The following is a 21,106-nucleotide window of genomic DNA, read 5'->3' as shown; positions in this document are numbered from 1 at the left end:
TTAGAGCATTGTGCCAAAGGGGCTTACAAAGTGAATCTGAAATCTGAATGCAAATGTAGTCATAATCTTGGATTATTTCTGACCTCAGGGATTTTGTAAGGAAATTTCCATTAATTTACAATTTTCAAAGTCATCTTTATGGTCTTTCCAAGTAAAAGACCTTTTGTTACCTTGCGTAAAACTCATCTGACCCCATTGCATAAATCAACTGTGGGATTTGATTGTGGAATTTCCATTGACTTACAATTTGCAAAGTCAGCTTTTTTATGGTCTTGCCAAGTACAGGACTTTTTGTTCACTTGCATGAAACCCCTCGGTTCAAATTTAAAAGAAATGCCCAGGCACATAGAGAGGGGGCTACTTTTGTTCCTTCAAATATCTAACCTGGTCACAAGCTGCTTGTCAAATTGGGTTCAGTGCTTGATCATGTCTTGAAAATGAAAGTAAATCCATGGCTGAATTGACAGCTTTGACAGTGGTATATAAACAAAGGTATGCTTTGACCTTTTTTAAGAAGAAAATGAAAAAAACTTTGACAGATTTTTCGGACAGTTTTTCAAAGAAATATTTTGAATTAGAAATTACAGTTATCTATTTATATAAACCTTTATGTCTTACCTGGATTTACCAACACTGAATGTAGGCTATACTGTTTTTTTCCAAGGTTTTTAATTATATTTGACAATGTAAATAATATTAGTTTATTGTTTCTCTTCCTGTTGTTAATGTCTGTTTTATGAATTTTTATAAAAAAAATTATGTTAGCAAGTGCAATTCAGTATTTTTTATTGCAATACATGTTTTATTGAACCATTTTTTTAACTAAATTGAATTTTGGGCACGAGTCTATTTATATGATCTACCATGTAACTGATCCATCCTGCAATGGTTTCCAGGTAAACATTTTTCCACCACTAATGAATTTCTTTTTTTTCTGTTTTATCTTTGCGTCACGCAGGATGGAGAGCAGCAATGTGGAAGTCCTTCACAACAGCAAGCCAGACAAGTACCAATTACATCTGCACGAGAGCTGCGTCTTATCGCTCAAGTTTGCCCACTGCGGCAAGTGGTTTGTGTCAACGGGGAAAGACAACCTTCTCAATGCGTGGAGAACGCCGTACGGAGCAAGCATCTTCCAGGTATGATGAATGTGAATAATATTTAACTGGGGGATTGAGGGGGCTGAGGGGTTGGACTGGGAAACGTAAGGCACTACATCGTTTATAAAACCAGGGACCTAAAAGGCTATGGACACCTTTAGTAATTAGTAATTGTCAATAACCAGTATTCTTACTTGGTGTATCTCAAAAATATGCATAACAAAACAAATCTGTGAAAATTTGGACTCATCGAAATTGGTGTGCTTTCAGATGCCTAATAATATTTTTTAGGCCGAAAGTCTTTAATTTTTTGAGTACGAAATTACCTCTTTCTCAAAAAACTACCTAACTTTTGAGGGAGCCTTTACTCACAATGTTTTATACTATCAACAGCTCTCCATTGCTAGTTATACCAAGATATTTTTCTGCTTACAATTATGTTGAGTCATTTACCAATAATGTCCAGTGCCTTTTAGTATTCCAGGGCATTTTCTGGCAGGCAAGATACTTCAGTGGTCATTTGAGATGCTTTGCATGTTATATCGTAATTACTGCATAAAATACTGAATTTTCAAAAAGCTGTATTAGTTATGAAATGTACTCCTCTTTTTACACCAAAGTAGCTAAACAAAACTCCGAGATGTCGTAATACCACTGGGTTATACGCTCAAGTTAATGCTTTCCATAATTTAACTTTCTTTTGATCTTATTTGTTTGTCTCTTTCAGTCCAAAGAGTCATCGTCAGTCTTAAGCTGCGACATCTCAGCAGATGACAAGTTCATCGTGACAGGGTCCGGAGACAAGAAAGCCACTGTTTACGAAGTCATCTACGAGAAAGAATGGCCACCCTGCCACTAAAAGCCTTGCTTCAGGGGATTAACAAAAGTAAAAGAAAAAAAAACTGTGAAGTACAGGTGTTTTCATTTTCATCTTGTCCAGAAGTAACACTTACCATGGAATGAGAAGTATATCTTGGACCGTCAATGACCCCCCCAAATAAGTTCTTGTATTGAATCAAGTCTAAGAACTTCTGGGTCTAAACTAAACCAAGAACACGGAGGAGACTTTGTGCAAGTGCAGCATTAGCGGAATGTCGCCTATGCGGAGGGTTTCGCTGCTCGGTGGACTATACTGAAGTGTACTTTCAGCAACGCCTATGCGGAGGGTTTCGCTGCTCGGTGGACTATACTGAAGTGTACTTTCAGCAACGCCTATGCGGAGGGTTTCGCTGCTCGGTGGACTATACTGAAGTGTACTTTCAGCAACGCCTATGCGGAGGGTTTCGCTGCTCGGTGGACTATACTGAAGTGTACTTTCAGCAACGCCTATGCGGAGGGTTTCGCTGCTCGGTGGACTATACTGAAGTGTACTTTCAGCAACGCCTATGCGGAGGGTTTCGCTGCTCGGTGGACTATACTGAAGTGTACTTTCAGCAACGCCTATGCGGAGGGTTTCGCTGCTTGGTGGACTATACTGAAGTGTACTTTCAGCAACGCCTATGCGGAGGGTTTCGCTGCTCGGTGGACTATACTGAAGTGTACTTTCAGCAACGCCTATGCGGAGGGTTTCGCTGCTTGGTGGACTATACTGAAGTGTACTTTCAGCAACGCCTATGCGGAGGGTTTCGCTGCTCGGTGGACTATACTGAAGTGTACTTTCAGCAACGCTGCTGAAACTTTTTTGGGGAGCCATTTTAGTGTTTGATGCATTGACGGAAAGGGATGCACTGTGGGTTGCAACAACTAATGGGGATGGGGGTCACATGGGCATCATGTGAATTCTCCGACGAGTCTGTGGACATGATCTCCGCGCCTTCACTCGGACAAGTCCAGATGACATGGTGGTGTTGCACCAACAGATCGACAGAACTGGTATACTTGCCTGACGGTGATTGAACAAATGAGAGGTCATGTTTGTAGAGTGGAAAAGAATTTCATAAACTCGGTCAAGTGGTGACCTGCTGAGTTTATCAGAGAAGGGGACACTTTTTAAGATGGGTGCTGTGGTCAGGATGAACAAGATGAATCACCCAACGATAAATAGTCGAGTCTAGGGGCTTACCCTGTCTTGGGCTTCTAGCATTTTGAAGTTCTGTGTTTGACAGTTATAAATGGCTGATGAAGCCCAACCTGGATCTAGACCTAGAGATAAGGTTTGGGGAGCGCCCAGGTTGTTGACCGCCATTGCAAATGGACACGGGTGTATTTTCGAGTTTGACCCGTTTTGCCGACCAACTGTCCACACGCCTGTACTCTACCATAAAGGCTGCCCTCTGTTGTATGACTCGTCGCACAGAAGAAAAAGTTACATTACACCTTCTTACAAAGATTCTACAGCTGTTTTATGTACTCTCTACTGTACTCTTAACTTAAGTAGTCAATTTGCAGGAAACAGCAGTTACAGTTTAAGATAAACGAAGAACATTGATAAAAACAAAATTGGAGAAAACGAGTATTAAACGAAAAGACGAAGGCCTTTTTTTTTTTCTCCCCGTACAGCTATTAAGCTCTGATGTACATATTTAAATGTGATCATGTTAACATGTAAAGACTTACTATTGAAGTTTTGTACTGCCAACTATAACTGTACAGTTATTGTAATATATATATTTTTTCCCTCGTGTGCGGTGCATTATGCTTTTTTGTTGGTCTTTATCTCTTCGTCAGATGGTTAAACAAGGATAGGTTTGTCCTTTAAAGGTATTGAAAACATAGGATGTTAAAAATGAAAACAAATTATTGCAAGTTGCATTTTTTTTTTTTTTTTTCATTTTCAAAATTAACTGATGCAATTTTTTAAAGAGATGCAAATTTTGTGTTTATATATCATGTGGTAAGATTATGTACTGAGCTCTGTTCGGAAGGAACTCTCATGCAAGCACCTATTAAAGGCAGTGGACACTATTGGTAATTACTCAATGTAACTATTAGCATAAAACCTTACTTGGTAACGAGTAATGGGGAGAGGTTGATAGTATAAAACAATGTGAGAAATGGCTCCCTCTGGAGTGACGTAGTTTTCGAAAAAGAAGTAATTTTCCACGAATTTGATCTTGAGAACTCAGATTAAAATTTGAGGTCTCGAAATCAACCATCTTAAAGCACACAACTTTGTGGCTACAACAACTTCTCTTCAGGAGGTGGAATGTTAGAAGTGGTATTAATATACAAGGATGACTGCCAATGGTTTGAATCCAGGGTCCAGTTTCAATAGAGCTGGTTGAGCACAGAAAGAAGCTAAGAAAACATGCTTACCAGAATAAGTAAGTGAGGTTTGCGGAGACACCATGTAAAAATCTCCTTTGTGAGTGGTGGTGGCTCTGATGAGAAGAGCTGTTTGTGAAACATGGTGTCACCACTAAACCTTCTTAGTATTTTTCCACCATGCATAGCCTTAAAGGCAGTATACTATTGGTAATTACTCAAAATAATTATTAGCATAAAACCTTACTTGGTACTGAGTAATGGGGAGAGGTTGATAGTATAAAAACAGTGTGAGAAACGGCTCCCTCTGAAGTGATGTAGTTTTCGAGAAAAAAGTAATTTTCCATGAATTTGATTTTGATACCTCATAATTTTAGAATTTGAGTTTTCGAAATCAAGCATCTGAAAGCACACAACTTCGTGTGACAAGGGTGTTTTTTCTTTCATTATTATCTCGCAACTTCGACGACTGATTGAGCTAACTTTTTCACAGGTTTGTTATTTTATGCGTATGTTGAGATACACCAACTGTGAAGGCTAGTCTTTGTCTATGCTTTTGAAAGTAAACTCAACATTAGCAAATTACTTTGTTGTGCAAACGTTTCTGTTCTGAAATTTCTGAAACTTTTGTTTTCTTGAAGTGTTGTTTGTGGTTCTGTGTAAACATTTTTGTTGCGTGGTGTTGCTTGAACTTTCATTTTTTGCAGTATTGAGATTCTGAAGAAAACAAGTTGTCATTGCACATCACCTGTTTATTGATTTGATTTTTATGAGGGTTTTTTTTTTTCGAAGAAGCACAGGGACCAGTGTTATGAGCATCTAGGCTGATTGTATATTATGTTTATGCACCGTATGTTGTTTTCAGACAGAGTGGCAGTTATTGTTTTTTGTAACTTTGGAGTTGCGAAGAGTTAAAAGGTTTTTAAGAATGAGGGGTGGTTTATACATAAGTTGGAAAACAACAATAATTGGCAACACAAATAGTGATTGTCAAAAATGCTCTGAAAGACAGTTCATGTAAGTTAACAAAAGAGTGAGCCACATCAATCAACATAATTTGAGAGGATAAAAAAAACAAATAAGATTCTTTGAAAGGGAATATCTTAAATTTGACTTTCTCAGTTGCTCTGATAAGAATCTCAAAAAGTAAATCTTAAGGTAAATGTTCTAAGAAAATAAAAGTGAAATAAAGTTTTTCAAATAAAACTGTTTGTAACTTCCATTATCCCAGCAAACTTTGTGCGAACGATGGGGTCACCATTTATTAAACTTTGGGAGGTTTTTTTCGTGTCAATTTTTGTTGTCGGATGTTGACCTTGATAAAAACAACTGCCTGATGTCTTTTTTGTTGCTGTTGTGAGAGTTGGTATTTTTTTACCTCAAATTAATTAACACTTTTTTGGGAAGGTTACAAAAAAATTATCTCTGTAAACTAAAAACCACCAGAGCCACGCATGGCAATTTATTTAATAAACTTTTGAGTTCAGTTGATCGGATAATAGTCTTATTATTTCCATGTGACATCATGAAAATAAATTATGTAAATATTTCACCACAGATAGAAAAAAAATTGTGAATTGTTCTGTAAAGAATTTAAGAACTCATTTGAGTTCGAGAAATAAAAAAAAACATTTGTATGTAATTTGTGTCTGTGTCCTTGTGCGAACTTCTTTTAAGTCTAGAGGTAAGGTCTTTGCCATAATATTACTATAGGTAAGGTCTTTGCTATACTGTTCCTTGCTCTATGATCATGCTGTCACCATTTTGGTCATGTTACTTGTATCCAATAACAGTAATGGATGCTAACACTCATTGTACAAAAACAGGAACCTGACTATTTATATTTACAGCCTCGGTTTGGTTACATTGATTTGAATGTAAAAAGAGACAATCATGGCTGCAGGGTGATGAAGATCTAGTGTGATTTATGTTTAAAGTCAAAACCTAGGAATCGCATAACTTCTGAAATCAATAAAATGGATACCTTTGGATTTTAAACCAAACACTAATAGACCATAAAAACTCAGTTGGAGCATTTAAGAGCTGTCATTTTTTTTTTTTTTTAAACCACACCCTTTGAAGAAATTTAGTTTTAGAGAAAGGGGCACTTCTCACCCCCAACTGAATCTGAAGGCTTTCTCAGGCATCTATCTGAAAACACACAGCAAGGAATATCACAATTCTGAATTCCATACATTCATCTGATCATAAAAAACTACTTTGTAAAGAGCAGTTTAGAGCTTTTGATATTAAAATTCGTTAAAAACGACACCCTTTGATGATTTTCAGCCTTGCTCAGGTATCTGAAAACACACAATTCTATGCAACAAGTGTTTCCTTTCATTATTTTTGTGCAACTTCGATGACCATTAATTATTGAGCCCTCATTGTTGTCCCAAGACACATTGTTGTCGTTTCATGCATGTGGGATATGTATACATACACCAAGTGAGGACACTGAGTTTTGACAAAACTGCATGCATCTCCTTAGAAGAATAACTAAACCTAATGTATTTGTAACTAACAATCACAGAGCTGTTCCACAGTTTGTTTGTTTACCCAACAAAAGAGATGTCATCTTTTTGAATATTAAAGCCCCAAGTGTGCAGAGATCAAAAACAACAATTCGTGACGTGGTTTACTGCTATGATTGCTAATCATACCAGAGAAAACCAAACCAAAATTAATTCTGGGAGTTTTTGAGGGCATTGCTGTGTAAAAGTAATCAGCGATATAATGGTGGACTAAAGATATAAAAAATAGTCGGCTTTTGTAAACAGAAAAATGTATTGTTAATCTCATCCTTTATTGGTTCAAATCCCGCTCTAACATTTTTCTCTGTTCAACCCCCAAAACTATGAATTATGTGAAAAGCAATTTCCCTGAAATGTTTTTCCTGAAGCTGTTTCACCCTTCCTACTGCGTACAGTTAAGTGGTTGACTTGGTGTAATGGTTTCCTATGCCATTTAACAAAATTAAACAGCCCGTCTTTTTGGTAGAAGCGATAAAAAGGTACCTTTTAAGACTCGATTGGCTTAATAAGGTCTAATGAGGGCGCTATTTACAGCAATGCTTGTTTGTTTGATGATGGGCAATGTTTACCGTGTAGTGTCCGTCGAGCGAGGCACTGCACAGAGCAACAGGTAGTGTAGCTTTTGCTGAGTCACCGTTGCCGATTTTGGAACTGCAGATAATCATTTCCTTCATAAGAACGTCTAGAGGTGAAAGACATCATCATCATGTCGGGTGCTAAACAATTTGTAGACGCTGCAATTGTTGACAACAAGGTGAGAAACAGGTGTTTTTTAATGAATGAATGAACGTCACATCGTTAACACCATGATACTAATAACTTACAAATCATGATTCTATGATTATGAACACGATGAACATGATGAATAAAGGCTTTTATTCAGTACCATTATTCCTCCATGGTTGTACCAGGCATTTATACTCTACTTGTTCGTCTGTAGGGTTTTACCTACTCCTATGGCTATCGAATCGAAGTTCGTGGAGACGATAGCCGAACGAACCTCATAAAAAAAAGTCATAGTCATAGCTCTTTCTAGGAATTGGTTTTACCATGGTCATGGAGGGTGTATTTTCTTCCTCCATGGTTTTACCTACTTAAATGGTCTTTGCCCTTTGTATCTGTACGATCTTGTTGCTACTAGGCCTGTTGTTAGATCTGCTCGTTCTGCTAGTGATGTTACTCTGTTGATCCGCCCCAGAGCGAAGCTGGTTTCTGCAGGTGATAGGATGTTCTCTGTAGTTAGCCCTGAACTGTGGAACCAGCTTCCTAAGCAACTTAGGGAAGCCAGTAATGTTGATACCTTCAAGGCTGGCCTTAAGACAAATCTTTTTAAGCGTGCTTTCTTAAACCACTAAGTACAAGTACATGTACATATATTTTTGTATTCTCTGTAGCAATTCCAGTTTTTTTAACTAGGGTTTATTCTCAGTGTTTTTTAATCATTGATTGTTGTGTACAAAATCTGCATTTATTACATGTTAACTGTATTTTCTATTGGGTGTTTTAATTGTATGGATTTTAATGTTTTCTTTTAATTGTTCAGCGCCCAGGAGCATGTTTACATGGATAGGCGCTATATAAATTTCCATTATTATTATTATTATTACTTCTAGAAACTTTAAGGCTCCCCCCGTGAGCCTTATAGGGGTCTAATATATATAGGGGCGCTGTCCGCTTACGATGCCCGCCGTTCATGCATATACATAGCGCACACGCATAACACCCCTTCTACAGAATGGTTTAGTCCAACTCGGTCGTGGTTCGGCAGTTCGGCAAGCGAGTCGGCTGATGCCCACGTGTACAGCGTTTGGTGACCAAGTGATTAAAAGATAAAGCGTTGAGCATATTGAGAAGTCAAAAAACGTGCGATGTGGCAGAAAAACAACAGTGAGTACCGAGCAGAAAATGTCCTTTTTTGAAGATGTTTTTTAATTTCACTCAACAAAAAGGCCATACAAGCATCATGAATGTATATTGAGTGTGTGGTACAAAGGAAATTTTAGTTATTGATGGCGAACGGTCGTAAAACTTTCACCTATCAACGCCGATTTTAAAAACGTAGCGTTAAGGAGGTCCAAAATATTAGACCCCTATAAGGCTCACCGGGGGAGCCTTATAGTTTCTAGAAGTAGTTTTGTTTACAAATACTTGTACTATACTACACTCTACTAGTACTAGAGAGTCGTAGTTGTACCACTTTGACTTTTTTTAGCGCAAGGAACATGGGCCAGATCTGACAATAAGTGACGTTTTTGTCGGTGTCAAAACTTATCCTTCAAATTCATTTTTAGGCCAATGGATATATACTTTCCGTAAGGCGGCACCACTTTTTCACTCATTTTTACAAAAAGGGATATCCATTGAGGTAAATTAGATACAATGTTATTTCATATCGAATGAAAAAGTGGTGGCGCCATATGGAAACTTTTTCGCAGGGGTGTGTATAGAACGTAGAACTAGGTCCAGGAAGTCACAATGATATTATTACAGTGCACAAACATAACATTAACACTAATAACTTAATACTATTGTCAGTTCCTCACAAATTGGTTGCACCATGAATGATGAGGTTAGTTCCACTCTCACGAATGAGGAGAGGAGAATGGAACGAAACTCATGGAGGAGTACACGTAGTAATATTTTACCAACCTACTCCAGTATTTAGAACTATCACTATCAGTAATTTATGCTGAATGTTTAGCTGTCATATCTATAAATAATCTACTCACTATAACAACATAAAAGTACATGTACCATGCTAAATAAAACAGTTTTATGTTACAACTTCAAAGCTTCTCTACCTAGTCCGTAGGCTAGCTAGGATTCTTATGAAGGAGCAGACTGCCCCTACATCATGCTCCTATCGAGTCCTATAAAAGTCTAGTAACCCTTGAGCAAAGTTAGTTTCAGTTTTGGCGTGGAGACGACGATACTCGTCCTTCAAATTGAAGAAATAGTTTCTGTCTGGAATACTGTAGGACACTGTAGGACCATGATATTTACTTTTCAGTGGACGTCCAGGAAGTTAGCCTTATACTAAAGTAATGACAGTGCACAATATCCTGTTTACTGTGTGTTAAATATGTTAAATAGACCTTTCTTTTGTTGATAGACAAACCACCTTGGTTGGCATCGAGGGCCAAATGTTTGTAAAACACTTAATCGTACAAACAGATCTTTTAACAAAATTCACAATTTCTGCAGTTTATTCTGGTCAATATGAAGATTTGAACTTTGAAGAAGATAACAAACAAGTAAACAAACAAACAAACACCCCAACAAACAAATAAACAAGTAAACCAAAAATATTATGACCACAAATTATGCAGAATATTAGGTTTGTTAAAATAAATATGGGATGTTTGTTTCCTTTACAAGGTCAAAGCACTAGCAGTTGGTAGTTTTGTGGGAACCCAAGTTCTTTTTGGCTCCCCAAAAGTGTAACTTGCTTCAAAACTGTCAATTAAATAAACAGATTGGTGTAAATTTGCATCAGGATAATATTTTTTCACGGGACTTGGGGAAAGTACTGACTTCAGAGTGCTTGAAATTAAAACACATCAGTGTAAAGGGCAAAACCAAACAGGCCCTAATGTAATATTCTTTATCCGTGATACAAAATTAAAATTGATTGAGTAATAATGGCAATTAGTGGATGGCATTTTTACTGTGTTTTTTCTCCGTGATATTTGATACATGTACTCCTTAATATCATTAGCTGTGTCTAAGATCAATGCACAGTGGACAATCTCTTGAAATAATTTGGGGGAAATCGGTGCTGGGCAGCACAATGTATTTTGCTCAAGAGTGCTGGGCAAAAATTGTGAGTTCTTAACGGGCCTGCCCAGCACCGCCCAGCACCGCCCAGCACCGCCCACCTGTGGCTTTTACAGCACCACCTTCATACAACTTCCGTTGTTTTTCTCAGGTGGTTGTATTTTCCAAGACGTATTGCCCCTACTGCAAGATGGCCAAAAGTGCCCTGGACAAGTGTGGTGGTAAATATAAGGTGATCGAGCTGGAGAGCCGGAGCGACACGGATGCCATCCAAGACTACCTGCTCAAGCTGACTGGAGGAAGAAGTGTAAGTTGTTATCCAAGAATCTCTTTCATCAATCTATTCTCAGCTCAAAATTGCTTCTCTTGGAAAGCAGCTAATAAATTAGTAAATTGGAAAATAGCAGGCCTGATATTCTCATGGAGGCAGCGAAGGCGATTGCCTCCATGCCCCCTTGTCCTTGCCTTGGTGCCCTTTAAATGCTATACAGTAGAAATTTACAATGTTCTCATAGGGTGGCCTTTACCAATGAGAAGATGCCTTCGTTGATGCCTTGGTGCCCTTGCCCTTTCAAAAATGAAGCATACAGGTCTGAAATAGAACCAGCTGTTGCAAAACTACTTACCAACCAAAAGATGTAAATGCAGTCACCAAAGGGAGAGAGTAGTATTTCACACTGTGTCCAAACAAGATGTTTGTTTATGATTTGAGGCATTGTATGGTAAGGTATCGATACATATTTGGTTTGCGATAACACCATGTTTGTACCTACTTGCCAGGTAGAGTTTGTTTCTTAAGGGAACTGTCTTGCTCTATTGTCCCTACCACAGAGTAGATTTATCGTGATTTTTCAGAAGACTTCTCAGTTCTGAAGGTCTGAAGAGTCTGTAAAACATCTGGGAAGTACAGGGGTCTAAAAATAGGGGGGTACCCAGGGCCGCAAGCCAACTTTTAAGAATTTTCACAGAATTTTTTTTCTCATCCTTGACTGTTTTTACGCAGGTACCACGTGTCTTTATTGGCGGAAAGTTTGTCGGCGGTGGAACTGAAGTTGAACAACTGAAGAAGGACAACAAGCTAACACCAATGCTGCAGTCTGTCGGTGCTCTTTAAAATGTGTGTGAATGTGAAGTGATAGATGTTAAATTTTAATCAACAATTCATAAAGAATATTCATTTTGGTTTTTACCCCATGTACACAGAGTGTGTGAGCACTGTACTTTCCCGAGTTCTGTGAATGTTGTTTACAACCCCCGCCTCTAGCTACTGGGCAATCTTGGTGGTCTAGTTGGTACTACAGTAGAATTGCAAAGGTTTCAGGTTCGAATGTAATATGACTATGATTTTTTTCATAGAACTCAGGAAAAGTACTGAGTAGACAGAGCTATAAACACACATCGGGTGTATATGGGTATAAAGCAAAATGAATGAGAATTGAGTTGAGAAATACTCACGATAACTTCAGACCAAACGAGTTTCTATTTTTTAAGGAGTATGAGCTTAATCAGCATTATTGAGTGGACAATATATGAGTAAACTGTTTGGTTTGAATGTCTACAGGCAAGTTTACCCAAACCTAATGATGTCATTGTGTCCACCATATCTCAAAATGGCTTAGTGCTCTTCTTTACCTTGGCAGAAGAGTGTGAGAAATATGATGTTGTCATTGTTACACACTGTGGTTATCTGTTTTTTCATTGTTACACACTGTGGTTATCTGTTTTTTCATTGTTACACACTGTGGTTATCTGTTTTTTTCTTTGAATGTATGGCTTCCCATGGTTTTCCAACCCTGGTTGGCAAAAGCTCCAGGATGGGACGTTGCAATAGACAGCCCTTTACTTATCATTTCAGTTTCTGCTTCAAACTTTGAATAATGGGAAAAACTAAACCAACATAACGTACAGTATTGGTATGATTTTTGTTGTTATAACTTTAAATCTTAAAGCTCACCAATTCCAGTATAAATCTATCTCTGCAGAATTATGTCTGTTTGAAAAAGATGTCAGAGTCAAGAAATTTGAAATTGAAAACCATACAAATCAGAAATCACTGTTACTTATTTTGAGCATTGTTTGTGTAATTTCTATAAAGTGTGACCACCGAACTTTAGAGTGTGTTTATTAAAAACTATAGCATATGAAGATACAGTTTTCTCTAAAACAAATTGTTTTTAGAATACAAAAATAGCTGCTTATTTATGTTTTTTTTATTAAAAAATGAGCTTTCAAATACCTGGTATGTGTTATTTGAAAAAGTTGTGATAAAGTGTTTAAATATCATTGAACTAGAAGACCAAGTTTAGACAGAATCAAGACAGAATCCGAAGCTTTTGAAACAATTGTGGTGACAAAGGCAAAGTGATAGGCTGTAAAACATCAAAAGCTAGATTGGATTGGGTTAGCAAATCTGCCAACCTGATTTGACAGTAAGTTCCCTGAAAAGTTCTAATCTTCTTGAGTGTGAATAAACGGAGTCGTATAACTCCAATCAAGAGAAGAAAAAAATGTGAGAAACGGCTCCCTCTGAATTCGTAATTTTTGAGATAATTATTAGTAACTTCTCAGTAAAATAGTTGAATTGATTTTGAGTCTTCACGCGTAAAACAAAAACCCCACATTTATAATTGTAGTGAGAGAGAGACAGATTTAATTTGATTTTCCCAATCTGAGTTTTATTCCCGACTTCTTTAAACAAATTATTAAAGTGAAACGCAGCAAATGTTGGAACATCAGGTAAAATCATTAAAGTGTGTGTTTACACAACATTTGCAAAGGGGGTCCATAACTTGGCCTCTAACAATTCAAAATTACAACATTTATTTATACATTAATACAAGAGGGAAACATTGTGGTCAGTTTTGTCTGAAATGAAGGGTACTACTGTGCTTAGTGAAAACATCGTTTTCTTTATTCATTCTTGTTGGTAACTCTTGTCTTGTTTTTGTGTAGAATTGTATCCTTCTTGTCTAAAGATCCAAAAGGGGGCCATTGATATTTAAAATCACAATGGTTAATTTGTTTTAAGGTTCCGTGTTGGGAATATTTAGAGAAATACAGGATTCTTGTTTGTTTGTGTAAAAATGGGCTATTTCCTGTCAAAACAAAAAATAAAAAGTTTTGATGATGACGAAAACACAGTTCATGCGCACATTTTGGAGGGGCAGCTGCACTCCCTGAGGCCATTTTTCCCAGTGAATATTTAAATTTTGCCTTTTACCCATACACCGATACGTCTGCGACTTTGAATGCTGCTTTGATGAATTGTTAAAATAATTGAACGATTACTTTAATTGCATCACTACATTATTGACTTATCATAAAACGAAAGAGAATGACCCTTTTCAGTAGCATTCGATTTCGCGCGAAATAGAATTGCTTGGTGGTTAAATTGGTTGCTCATTTCTTGAAATTGACCGAGAAAATCTATATTTAAAATCCACAAGCATTTTAGAAATAATATTATTTTCAAACATAACAATTTATTGTACTCGATAATGTTTCAATCACTATATACATTGTAGTATGCTTATTAATCTTTGCAAAACAGTTATAAATGTGACCAAACGTCATCTGACGAAAATACACAAAGAATGGTGGAAAAAGTTAGGTCAGAGAATAAACTCTAAAGTGTTTATTGTGACTACAATGTACTCGCCGAAGACGGTCCAGTATTCTATCCACGAATCTACACTTTCTCGTCCATTCTCCTTAAAGGGTATAATTTACTTTTTCTAGGACAAAGAACACAAAGTCCACAGATTTTGAGAAATGAGTTAAACAATGTCATGAAAATAATTTTCGTCTCAGTGATCATGGACGAAAATTATTTAAGCATGTTAAAAAACTTATTTTCATTAATATTACATTGTTTTACTCATTTCTCAAAAACTACAGCACCTCAGCAATTAATATTTTAAGTTATGCTTTCTACTACCATTATCTTTTTCTGTAAGTTTTATGTACATCTGTGGATTCTGTGTTTTGTGTTACAAACCCAAATCCTTATTCATTAAGAGTCAGAGTGGCAGCAAAGTCGATTCAGTTTAGGACCCATCATTAACACCACGACTACAAGAGACATCACTCCATACGACATAAACACAACCCCGTAATCTTGAGTCAGATCTTTCATCCAGCCTTAATGGTGCACAAAGAGAAAGAAAAACATTATAATGATTATTGTCGTGTTCAGGCGAACTTCAAAACATACCCAGAAAGGGGTAGTCGAACGCTTGCGACCTGCTCTAGAATTGCAAGGGTCATGGGTTCGAATCCCACCCGAGTAACATGCCTGGGATATTAATTTGTTCTAGGGAAATGGGTAAAAGCCAAAATTAATATGCTTGCGTTTTAGTTGGCGTAAAGTCTGCGTTAGTACGGTTTGATTCATTTTGCTTCTACTCTAGTTAATTCTTTTCCGAACATGTTTCCTCATTTCTTAATTTTTACTCTGCTTTTGAACCAGGCGTAATTTATGGACAAGAAACTTTACTAATATCTAATTCTTGTCTTCTTGGCTTTGTACGTGGTAGGCTTCTGCTTTTTGGGGAAATAGTTTCTGCATTTTGATGTTAAAACGGATTTAAACTTTAAAAGCTCTTCATAAGATCGCCTGTTTAATGTCGAAGTACAGATTGTTGTAAAAAATAATCCTGAAGTTATTAGATAAATTAATTTCACCAAGAACAAAGAGCCTACCTGTAAAGTAGCCGCCAAAGATTTGACCGGCTCCCAGAAACACGTAAAGCCATCCGATTGCCGCCATTTCTCGTCCTTTGGCAATCGTGTTTACGATGACGAAAGTCAATGGATAGATGAACCCAACAACGAGTCCAGTTATTGCGGCAAGAACAGACAAAGCAACGAAAGATGAAACGGCTAGGGGGTCAGCGAGACACGTCACCCCACAGATGAATGACGCAACGATGAATAGATTCACTGGTCTGATGAGATTGTTATTAATCAAGAAACCATTCGAGAGGCGACCTACGAACGAACCAATCCCGCCAAATGTTGATAAAAATGAAGACAACTGGGACCCGTAACCAAGGGTTATGGCGTGCGGAACGAGAAACAAATGCCAACCAGCATACACCGCTCCGCTGAAAAAGAACCCCACCAGAAACAAAGTAAACCATGGTTCGTCGACAAATAACGTCGTGTCAAATTTAGCTTTCAGAACAGAGAATATTGTTTGACAGTGTTGCAAACAACCTCCCTCTAATCCACTAGAGTGATTATTTTCTTCACACTCATTTGTCAATTCTTGGTCACGAACTTGCTGATATCCCATTTGTGACATCGCTGGTCGTTGTTTGTCTGCTAACGGTCTGAAGAGGGCCCCAGTGGCGCACAAATTAAAGTTGACGGCACCAAGGACACAGAGGGCGCCCCTCCATCCACACTTCTCTATTAACCATTCGGAAAAGGGCGGGAAGAGCATCATGCCGAACGTCCCAACTGCTAATGAAAGCCCGTTTACGGTAGCAAAGCTTTCCGGGAAATAGTCCATGAGAGGTTTGAACGATGGAAGCAAAACCAAAGATTCTCCGATACCTTTAGGACAGAAAAATAAATCTATCAGGGTATAATACAAATAATATCACATGACGATTTGCTTTGGGTCAAGACCAATTATTCTAGTAGGCCTATTCCAACAAAGTGCATGATATTAACAAAGCTTATATAATAACTTGGGCTCAACTGGCCATCGAAGTTGCAAATAATGCCAAATATTAAAACGTTTCAGCATTCCAGCAAAACAGCATGGGTAAGTCCAGCATTTTTAACAAGTTTTGTCCAAAATTAAAAAATCACAAGGGGATAGTCCAGCAATTTCCAATTGGATGCAAAATCAAATGTCTGCACGTTGTATCGTATGAGGCGCCAATTGTAAACTTTTTATTTAACGATGTTGTTCACATAACATATAATTTTATCCACTATTTTACTTTTATTTAAAAATAATAGATTGTACAACACACAATTATATGTGTATAATTGAAAGAACGCTTTCGTTGCCCTATATAATGAAAGTTGTCCAATATGTATATCAAAATAACTGCATGAGCAAAATTAACAATTTACATATTATTGTAGCGGAATATGCGGTGCGTGCTAGAGGGGATTTCCCTTTTGCTTGGCGGTGGTGCGCGGGCTGCGGTCCGTGCATCAGATAGAGTTGCGGGTACCCCGCGCGGGTATATAGGCGCGTCGCACGTGCTCACTCGTGTTTCTCTCCCCGCTGTTCACTTGGTGCTGTTGTATCTCTGCTGTTTCTGCTGCCCGGCTGTGTTGCTGTTCGGTGCTGTTCTGTTTAGTTGTCCGTGAGGAAGTTAGAGATCCGAATTGTTGCATTGGAAGCGCCGCCGGCCTAGGGTGAGTAGCTGCACCTCGTAAATCAGTCCCGATGTCCATTCATGATTAATTACTAAGTTCTAGTGATTCTATAGATTGCCTCTCGTTTAACAACCAATCAGCCTCAGCACCTAATCAAGAACCCTAATCAATGCCAGTAGTTATTCAATAAACCAGCCCAGTTCCGAATATTAATCAGTGTCAAGTGTTAACTAATTGGAGTCTCGGCCCTGTGTGTGGTGTTTGTGTGTGGGTGATTCAGCTAGGCGCCCGGGGGTAGATTTCTCCCGAAACGAGTCCGCCCCACCGGTCTCTGTAGTTACCGCTCATCGTAGAGGCCGAAGTCCCGAGGTACCCCCGGCGAGATACCGGGGTGAATCCGTTACAATATGATAAATCATCATTGTTTGTTTATAGACAAAGGGGGAAATGGATTAAGGGAAGTATCCATAAAAACGGGAACGTTATAGCCAATCAAATATCCTATTTGAAGAAGCACTGGGCCCAATTTCATAGAGGTGCTAGGCACAACAATTTGCTTAGCATTACATTTCTGCCTTGATAAAAACAGGCTTACCAGCCACAGTTGCATATTGTTTGTTACGTATTCAGCTGTTGCTTGCCTATACTGAAAACCACGTGGGAATTTTGTTGGTAGGCCTAATCCTCTTTTATCAAGGAAGAATTTGTTTGCCAAGTAAAAGTTTTGTGCTGAGCAGCTCTATGAAATTTGGCCCAGGTGGCTATGAACCTAAGATCGTGGATGTAGAGGCAGGCACTATGCTACGAACCCCAATAGGAGTATGAGGACAAAGGATGGTCGTATGAAAGAATGATTACTGGACCATAAAAGTGGGGTGTAATGCATTGTATGTATAGCAATGCAGGTAAACGTGAAAGGGTTGGATTTGAGAGAAACTTGCACGATGCAATTAATGGACAAATTAAACAACAACAAGATCAGTGGTAGGGTGTTTTCAAAAGAGGCATGGGGGGGGGGGGGGGTTGTAACCAGGGCCTATATATATTAAAATTAATTCTATAGCTATAGTAAAATGGAGGGTAATGGTAAGCTATTTAACACCAGTGTTAATGTTTGGTTCAAAGCGTTGGACTGTCTTGAGTTGGTGAATCCGGTGTGATTCTCTATGCTTGTGGTGTGTGTCATCACCCTTGCGAAACTTATGTATACTTGTGTGGTTTAAAATTTATTATTTGTTAATAAAGATAAAATAATGGATGAATAATTAACTATGTGTTATATAATGAATTATATGTAAATAATTGCGTTTAATAAAAAAAATACATTTGGCGCCCCATAGAGTCGCGACCCCAAAACTATGGTTATGACGTCACTTGGAAAAAGCACAACCGTGGTCGACGTGAACGACGTCCACGTTCACTCGAATCTAAAGGTCCCTGTTGAACTTTCCAGTGCACAGTTGCCAGTGCCCGTTGGTTAAAAGCTGGTTTTTCGTACTACTTATATAAATCACTGGCGTCTAAAGCACTGCATAAAAAAGAAACACCACCGGGTATATAGAAACCGGGTCTCGTGGCTCTCAGCCAATTCGCACTTCGTGTAGCTACGGCGCCCCATGACTTTAGTTAAAGGATTATTGCATTGGAACCAAGATTAAGCAAACCAAATTAATTGACCAAATTAATAAAACAACAGCGGTATGTAGTAGGCTTGTGGGTCGGGATCACTGACAGTGGGTTCCAGGGTGAATGTCTGTGATAAAAGTCAAAGTGAAACCGGTGAGTAAAGTCACGAGATTCTGGCTAGTGGGAAACTTCTTGTCATGCACTCGTTTAGATTGTTCATGTCATTTTGTCTAAACATATTAGGGGGCTAATCAAGTTTAGGCAAAATATTGAAGAAAGAAAAACACAATTCCAGTAGTTTCTCATATTTGGGCCCAAAATCAAACAAGGGGCGAAGTCTAGCATTTCTAATAACGTGTTTGCCAAAATTAAAACAAATCACAAGGGGGGTAAGTCCAGCATCTGTAACCAATATTTGGCCAAATAACAAACAACAAAACAAAGGGTAAGTCCAGCATTTTTATCGTTTGGGCCGGAAATTGAAAAAAACCTAAGTCGAAGGCGTTTGTACGGCAATTGTATCCAATTTGGACCAACAATTGAAAATCCTAATCCTAAGCATTATTTTGTTCCCAATTTGAACACAAACTTGAAAGAACAAAAATCATCAGAAGTTCTGCATTTTACCCAATCCAATTTGGGCCCAAAACATTAAAATATCAAGGGGGTAAGTCCTGCATTGATAGTCGTTAAGGCAAGTAACTGGAGAACGTTTTGGCACAGAAATTATGGTTTATTTGTTAATGACGTTTGGTACGTGTCAAGTTTTCAATGATTGACCAAAAAAATTGCATAAAAAGTCATTACAAGATCTGAGAATGCTGTCTGCTGGTCCAGGTGCCTTGATGATTTTTAGTTGACGTAGTAAACGACGAGTGTCTTAAATACAGCGCACGTATCTACCAAACAAGGTACCCAAAGCGCCGAGTATACAAACTTTCAGAAAGATAATTGAAGTGATGAATTATAAGACCCAAGTTGCTACGGCGCATTTATCAGCCACAGCCAAGAACACTGGGGCGAACCCCTTCTCTTTTCGATAAGCGCACTGGGTTCTTTTACATGCGTTACACAACACATAGGACCAACGGCTTTACGTCCCATCTGAAGGACGAAGCAATGGTTAAGCGTCCGGTAAACGGTCATATCCGGTAAACGGTCATTTGGACGATACTGCTCCAGAGGCAAAGGTCGTGGGTTCGAATCCCATCCGGGTAATATATGCCTGTGATTTGTTTTCCCACACATAAAAAACAGCTCGGGAATGTACTGGGTATACAGGGGTCGATTTCACAAAGAGTTAGGACTCGTCTTATCTCTAGTTAGGACGAGTAACTCGTCTTAACTTAGGATTAATCTACAGTGCAGGGTTGGGACTCGTCCACAGTCCTAAGATTAGTCTTCAGTTAGGAAGAGTTTTGTGAAATCGACGGCAGTGCTAACACATATCGGTGTTTATAGGTAAAACCAAATTAATAAAATCATACTTGATAACGATAACCACATGGCAAGATAAATGATGGACGATGACGTAGCTGCGCCAATAATTCCGATTGCAGTAACAGCTCCACCAATCATCACAAGTTTCCTTGGCCCGTAAGACGTCATCGCACTGGCAACAGGGGCTGCGTGAATAGAAAAAACATAAAAACTGTGATCACATTTTCCATACTATCTAAATCGAATGGACTTGTTAATTTTTAAAGACACTGGACACTGTAATTGGTATTTACTCAAGTTAGCATAAAAAACATCAGTGGTAACAGTTGATAATATAAAACATTGTGAGAAACGGCTCCCTCTGAAGTAGCGTGGTTTTGGTGCAATTCTTATGCTTTACTTCCACCAACACCATGCAAAGTTTTAAATCTTACTGATTTCCCAAACAATGAGGAAGACCAAGGGCAAGACCCCCACCGAAGGATGGTTAATGAATTGTTCTTCAGAACCAACAACACTCATAAGAGAAGGTTTTACCGCAAACCTCTCCTATTAGTTTAACTTCCACCATGCAAATCCACCATTTAAAATCCTACTGATAACTTACCAATCAATGAGCACAAACTACCGAACAGTCCCAGGGCAAGACCCACCGAAGCAACGGATGTCTGGAAGTGGTCCACGAAATAGGGAATAAAAACACCCATACCTTTAAACGTACCCAAAGTAATGAATGAGTTGATTGACTTTGATATAAGAATCATCCACCGCCACTTTTGGGGAGACATTTTGAAGGAGACTATGTGGCGGAAAGATATGGTGGACACTAGGACAGTATCAGGTTTTATTCTGTATACAACCAAACCAAACGGTTCAACCCTATTGTACCCCGAAAAGGCTAAATGGACGAAGTTATGACGCAGCAGCCTATTGTGAGCGGTTGTTTGAATCGTGATGTGAAATTCGACAACTTGTTGGGCTTTTCAAAGGCTTTTTAAGCCTAGCAGACCGTTTCTCGCCTCTAGGTTCAATTACAATACTGCAATACTGTATAGAGGGATATTCTATTCAAACACTATGCGG

The 21,106-nt window shown here is 38.4% G+C and overlaps 4 protein-coding genes across 9 annotated transcripts in view; 2 read left to right on the top strand and 2 right to left on the bottom strand.

Annotated features, from left to right (window-relative positions):
• LOC117295953 (transducin-like enhancer protein 4) overlaps positions 1 to 3,586 on the top strand; it is a 76,190-nt gene extending 72,604 nt beyond the window's left edge. For all 6 annotated transcript variants that reach the window (XM_033778764.1, XM_033778766.1, XM_033778762.1 and 3 more), the window contains 2 exons: positions 959 to 1,139; positions 1,828 to 3,586. In XM_033778764.1, coding sequence (XP_033634655.1) covers positions 959 to 1,139; positions 1,828 to 1,959 — 313 coding nt within the window. In that variant the 3' untranslated portion in view covers positions 1,960 to 3,586. The remainder of the gene's footprint in view (positions 1 to 958; positions 1,140 to 1,827) is intronic.
• LOC117295955 lies at positions 1,979 to 4,057 on the bottom strand. The gene is made up of 2 exons (XM_033778767.1): positions 2,256 to 4,057; positions 1,979 to 2,198 (listed from the first exon to the last, which is right to left on the bottom strand). Exons 1-2 carry the CDS (start codon positions 2,791 to 2,793, stop codon positions 2,143 to 2,145), a joined length of 594 nt encoding a protein of 197 aa, XP_033634658.1. The 5' UTR covers positions 2,794 to 4,057; the 3' UTR covers positions 1,979 to 2,142.
• Positions 4,058 to 7,408: 3,351 nt separating this feature from the next.
• Positions 7,409 to 13,352, top strand: LOC117296067 (glutaredoxin-like). The gene is made up of 3 exons (XM_033778934.1): positions 7,409 to 7,592; positions 10,767 to 10,922; positions 11,619 to 13,352. Exons 1-3 carry the CDS (start codon positions 7,545 to 7,547, stop codon positions 11,727 to 11,729), a joined length of 315 nt encoding a protein of 104 aa, XP_033634825.1. The 5' UTR covers positions 7,409 to 7,544; the 3' UTR covers positions 11,730 to 13,352.
• A 1,202-nt stretch (positions 13,353 to 14,554) lies between these two features.
• LOC117295756 (monocarboxylate transporter 13-like) lies at positions 14,555 to 20,850 on the bottom strand. The gene is made up of 4 exons (XM_033778491.1): positions 20,631 to 20,850; positions 20,071 to 20,208; positions 15,317 to 16,174; positions 14,555 to 14,755 (listed from the first exon to the last, which is right to left on the bottom strand). Exons 1-4 carry the CDS (start codon positions 20,809 to 20,811, stop codon positions 14,628 to 14,630), a joined length of 1,305 nt encoding a protein of 434 aa, XP_033634382.1. The 5' UTR covers positions 20,812 to 20,850; the 3' UTR covers positions 14,555 to 14,627.
• Between the last annotated feature and the right edge of the window lie 256 nt (positions 20,851 to 21,106).

This window comes from Asterias rubens, chromosome 10 (genome assembly GCF_902459465.1).
Source record: "Asterias rubens chromosome 10, eAstRub1.3, whole genome shotgun sequence".
In the NCBI taxonomy this organism is placed as follows: Eukaryota; Metazoa; Echinodermata; class Asteroidea; order Forcipulatida; family Asteriidae; genus Asterias; species Asterias rubens.
Note: the sequence above shows the minus strand (reverse complement) of the source record. Positions and strands in the feature narration are given on the sequence as shown.

Coding starts and splice junctions, on each gene's coding strand:
- LOC117295756 (XM_033778491.1), bottom strand. CDS start 20,811: ATGTCTCCCCAAAAGTGGCGGTGGATGATTCTTATATCAAAGTCAATC. Junction 20,209..20,630: donor TAGTTTGTGCTCATTGATTG/GTAAGTTATCAG, acceptor CTATTCACGCAG/CCCCTGTTGCCAGTGCGATG. Junction 16,175..20,070: donor CATGTGGTTATCGTTATCAA/GTATGATTTTAT, acceptor TCTGTCCTAAAG/GTATCGGAGAATCTTTGGTT.
- LOC117296067 (XM_033778934.1), top strand. CDS start 7,545: ATGTCGGGTGCTAAACAATTTGTAGACGCTGCAATTGTTGACAACAAG. Junction 7,593..10,766: donor CTGCAATTGTTGACAACAAG/GTGAGAAACAGG, acceptor TGTTTTTCTCAG/GTGGTTGTATTTTCCAAGAC. Junction 10,923..11,618: donor AGCTGACTGGAGGAAGAAGT/GTAAGTTGTTAT, acceptor GTTTTTACGCAG/GTACCACGTGTCTTTATTGG.
- LOC117295955 (XM_033778767.1), bottom strand. CDS start 2,793: ATGGCTCCCCAAAAAAGTTTCAGCAGCGTTGCTGAAAGTACACTTCAG. Junction 2,199..2,255: donor CAGCGAAACCCTCCGCATAG/GCGTTGCTGAAA, acceptor CCCTCCGCATAG/GCGACATTCCGCTAATGCTG.